The 4952-nt window shown below is 51.5% G+C and overlaps 1 protein-coding gene across 1 annotated transcript; it reads right to left on the bottom strand.

Moving 5' to 3' along the window:
- Nucleotides 1-3177: 3177 nt before the first annotated feature.
- Nucleotides 3178-4209, bottom strand: LOC144612850 (lysine-specific demethylase 4D-like). Its single transcript, XM_078432598.2, has one exon. It carries the CDS (start codon nucleotides 4132-4134, stop codon nucleotides 3373-3375), a length of 762 nt encoding a protein of 253 aa, XP_078288724.2. The 5' UTR covers nucleotides 4135-4209; the 3' UTR covers nucleotides 3178-3372.
- Nucleotides 4210-4952: the final 743 nt, after the last annotated feature.

Here is a 4952-nt window from a genome sequence, read left to right as displayed (position 1 = left end):
CCAGTAAAAATAATGGGTGAGGCACAGTTGGGCATTTTCTTACAAAACTAAATATACTTTTGCCATGTGATACAGCAAAACCACACTCCTTGGTATTTACCCCAATGCACTGAACATTTCCATCTACACACAAACCTGCCCCTGAAGGTTTATAGTAGTTGTATTCATAACTGCCGAAACTCGGAAGCACCCAAGACGTCCTTCCGTAGGAGAGAGGAAAAATAGGCAACGGTATATTCATCCAATGGGATATTATTCAGCAATAAAAAGAAATGAGCTCTAAAGCCACAAGGCATGGAGGAAACTTCAATGCATATCACTAAGTGAAAGCAGCCCATCTGAAAAGACGACCTGCTGTATGAGGCCAACTATACGATATTCTGGAAATGGCAAAACTATGAGGGCAGTGCGAAGATCAGAGGTTGCCCGGGGTTTGGGAGGGGTCAGGGCGAACCCGTTCTGCGCAGAACTATAGGGGTAGGTACGTGTCCTTATACATTTGGCAGGCCCGCAGAAGGAACACCTGCAAGAATGAACCCTCGTGTCACTAGGGACGTTGGGTGATAATGATGGGTCAGTGTGGAGTCATCAACTCTACCAACTGTACCACATAGGTGTGGATGCTGGTGGCGGAGACTGGGGAGGGGGATGTGGGAGTCCCCGTACTTCCTGTTTAATTTTGCTGTGAACTACTCCAACAAATAAAGTCCATTAATTACAAAGAAAAAGGCACGGGTAAGCCCGTGAGGGTGGTGATGAGGGCTGTCGTAGAACTGAGCAGCATAGAAAGAGAGAATCCAAGAGCGTGTCCCTGGCCTCGTGCTTGCCCTCGAGGCAGCTAGGGTGTAGAGATCCACATCCAGATGAACTGAGCACCTCCTACGTGCCTGTCACAATGACACCCCACAGCACTGCCCAGAACTCTTGCACCGTAATTTTGGCTCAGAGAAAATCAACGATTTTTTGCTGCGACTAAGCGCAGGTTCAAAGGCTATTCTCCCATAAGTCCACTTCTCGTCTCTGAGTAAGGGCAAAAACAGCGCCGGAAAGGCAAAAACAGTGATCACAGAAAGGTTTGCTTTGCTAACTATATCATGCCCCAGAATCAACTTTGCGCATCAGCATGCAGGGTGGACATATCGAGGAACCGAGTCTGTGGGTAGAGGGAAAACATAAAACCACGTCAACAGCATGATTGTTTCTTTGCCTGACCATTCAAAGTAAGAAGCTAGAGGGGAGGAGGGAGGGAAGAAGAATCAACAGGGAATCACGATCACCATCCAGACTGACGGCCTTCCTAGAATTTCCCATACTGAGGACAGAAGGCCATTTGTAGCGGACAAGCAGAGTCCGACTCTCCCGGGAGTCACCCTGGGGAGTCAGTCACTGGCTCTGTGATGGTGAGAAAGGAAAGCCTCCAACGTTCTGGAGTCAGGCCACGGGAGATTGCCTCACAGCCAAGCGACACTGTGGGGAGTGGCCCGGGCCCCGGGAAATCTGGCTCGATGGTTACAGCCGCTACTGTGCAGCAGGCCCCATCGGCTGGGTTTACTGATGGGAGGGCTGGAGAGGCCACGAGGTGCAGAGATGCACAGGGGCAGGAGAGGCCAGCAGCGGGGAGAAGCCAGAGAGAAAGCTCGGCGCTCTCCAGAACTAGAGCTTAACCTCAGCGCCTCTATTTGACAGCGGCCCGGCTGAGGACCCCCGTCCAGCAGCTCTAACTTCTTGGCGCCCTCGTTGCAGTGACTTTCATCTTTTCAAGTTGTGTCTCACGTGTTGCAAGAGGTCCCACACAACTCCCAATGACTACAGGTTTCTCTACCCACAAGACAGACTGTTCTTCCTTGGCCAGCAGCAAATCTCAGGTCCCCAGAGATGTCACGTGACCCACTGTCCTGAGGCACATCTTCCATCAGAAGGTCCGCAAGGAGGCAGGCAGAGCCCACGCAGCTCCCTACAATGGGCATTTCCAGGCACCAGAACCTCCCTCCACAGTTCCGGTTGTCCCGGATAGAGAAACAAGTCCCTCTCGGAATGTCCTGGCCAGCATTTGATGAGCAGTAGCAACGAGCCTTCGCTGTAGCTGAGTTCCCCAGACCTCTCTAGGCCCAGGCAGGCTTCCCCAAGTCTCCTTTCTTGTCTACCGTGGATCCTGGGGACTAGGGCCCATCTTCCCGGCCTCTTTATGGCCACACCTATCTCTTTCTTCTATCTCCAAGCCTCGCTGGAGAAACAGAAAATCTACCTCCCTATTTCCTTGCTGCTCCAGGCAAACAAAGGCTTCACTCCTTACAACGGCTGCAGGAGAACAGAAGGAAACAACACGCACACACACCCCCCCCCCCACACACACACACTCACACACTCTTAGCACCTTACAGACTTCCCTCTTAATGTCTTTAGTCTGAGTTTCAGCTCCCTTCCCAAAAAGTAATTATAAGTCTCCTTTGGACTTTCTCTTCTATTTTTATTTTGAGAGTGCTCATGTAAAATCTTTCCTCTTCTGACCCAGACTTTTCCAAAGATTAGACAGAGCCCATATTCCCAGGTGGCCCCTAAAGAGGCAATCAAGATAAAAATGTTAATTACTGTTGGTTGAGTATAGGGCAGTTCATGGTAGGCACTGTTAAAAGATGGTTTAATGTGGGGCACTTGGGTGACTCAACTGGTTAAGCGACTGCCTCCTGATTTCTGCTCAGGTCATGATCTCATGGTTTCTTGAGTTCAAGCCCTGTCTGGGCAAAGCTGGCTTGAGATCCTCCCTCTTTCTCTACCCCTCCCCCACTCACACTCTGTTTGTCTCTCAAAATAAATAAATACACTTAAAAAAAGAGAGAGAAAGAGAGAGAGAGAGAGATGGTTTAATGCAGGGTGCCTGGCTGGCTCAGTCAGTAGAGCATTTGACTCTTGATTTCAGGGTGATAAGTTCAAGCCCCAACTTAGAGCCTACATAAAAGAAAAAAAAAGATGGTTTCACACCTTAGCTCATAAGGTCCTCACAACAATCTGCCTAGTGTGCAGTGTCCCATTTTCCAGAGGAGGGCTCTGAAGCTCTGAAAGGGTGCATTGACCTGCTCAGTTTCCCGTAACCTCTAGTGAGTGACAGAGCTAGGATTTGAATCTGGTTGATGCCAAACCTAATCTTCTTAACCACAACAAGCTCGAGACGCAAATGAAACCAAGGAACTGATGCTATTTACTGCCGGAGATCCAGAGTTCAGCAGCATTTCGGGAGGGCTCTACCAGAAACATAACAGCGTTTTGCAACCTCCACCTTGGCCCAGAGCTCCAACGATTGTTAACAGTGTCAAGTGGTGGCATATCTGAGGCAACCAGGAAGGACTGGGAGGGACCGGAGGAAGCAAGGTCCGTTCAAGGACTCTGAGCTGCGGAAGCCATAGCACGAAGGCAGGTTGCAGGGGTCTGATAGCCAGCATTGTCCCGGGGCAGGACTAGCCTCGGGTCCGGAGTGTGCAGCGCGTCTTGGCCCAGGCATGGGCAGTCGACTCCTGAGCCTCCTGTTCCTGAGGACGATGATGACAACTCATGTCTGCCAACTGGGTGGAGATTCTGGGCAGACCTCCCCCCCCCCCCACCCCCCCAGGCGCTGAGCTCCCCCTTGTCTGGCGAGGTGGGCTCCGTGTGGTCCACAACAGCCCGGTCCTGCCCGCGCTTCCACAGCTCATAGCGCTCAGGCTGCAGGATGCACACGAAGGCGTCCATGGAGAAGGTGACCCTGGCCTCCCCGCAGCTGCACTGAGACGCCACTTTGCCATAATCGATCCATCGCGGGGTGGCGAAGTTGATGGCTTCTGCGCAGTTGAAGCCGTGGTTGAAGCCAGAGTGGTAGCCATAGGGAAACGTCACCATGAACTCGCCAGCCTCCTGAGTGATCCGATTGAAGGGGATCCCGTTGTCCTTGAGGACCGTGGGCGAGATGAGAGCCACCTTGTGCCGCAGGAAGGCGTCACAGGCGCGGGCACTGCCCGGGAACAGCTCGGTGGCCAGGCGCTCCAGGCGCCGGCCGTGCTCCGGGGGCACCGCGTACCAGGTTTTGGGCTCCCCGAAGTGCAGGTAGTTGATGCTGTAAAGGTCCATGTCCTCCGTGTGCCAGGCGAAGGTGGTCTTCCACATGCCAAAGTACAGGTAGGGCGTGTTGACGCCCTCGATGACCACGCCGCACTCCTGCTCCAGCAGGTCCTGGATGGTCCCCAGGTGTCAGCGTTTTGATCATGTAAAGAAGCATTGATTTCTAATGCCACAATTTGGTCATATGTATAAGGGTGTCTTCAAATATTTTCGCTCCGAATTTTATGCTTGGATCTGACACTTGAACTTTTCCTGCCAGCTGGCGGTACTCCCCCCGCAGCCTGGCCTGTTCATTTGGCAAATTTAGTAAACACGCTCCCCTCCCCGTCGCCCCCTGCTGGAAAGGAGTGGCTATTGCAGCGGTATCCGACACCCTGGTCTTCCATTTCTTTAGCCAGGCCTGTTCTGTGCCTGTCTTTGGATTCCATGGAGGCAACATTATTTCCGTAATGTTAATTTTTTTTTTTTCACTACAGGATGAAATGTCATTATTGTAAAAAACTTAGAGTGGCGCCTGGGTGGCTCAGTTGGTTAATCGTCCGACTTCAGCTCGGGTCATGATCTCACGGTCCATGAGTTCGAGCCCCGTGTCAGGCTCTGTGCTGCCAGCTCGGAGCCTGGAGCCTGCTTCGGATTCTGGGTCTCCCTCTCTCTCTGCCCCTCCCCTCCTCATGCTCTGTCTCTCTCTGTCTCAAAGATCAATAAAAACATTAAAAAAAAATTTTAAAAAAAACCTTAGATTCTATATGCCATGTCCTGAGACACTATGGTTTTAAATTAATAAGCATCGAAGTCCCAAATCCCAAGGTCTGTCTGGATATATATAGCTGAAGGGTCCACACGAAACCACAATCATATAAACA

The sequence above is a fragment of the Panthera onca genome, chromosome D1, assembly GCF_046562875.1.
Source record: "Panthera onca isolate mPanOnc1 chromosome D1, mPanOnc1 haplotype 2, whole genome shotgun sequence".
NCBI lineage: Eukaryota > Metazoa > Chordata > Mammalia > Carnivora > Felidae > Panthera > Panthera onca.
This window is presented reverse-complemented; position numbering and strand designations above follow the sequence as displayed.

What these genes read in the sequence shown, in the direction of transcription:
- LOC144612850 (XM_078432598.2), bottom strand. Translation starts at nt 4,134, where the DNA reads ATGTGGAAGACCACCTTCGCCTGGCACACGGAGGACATGGACCTTTAC.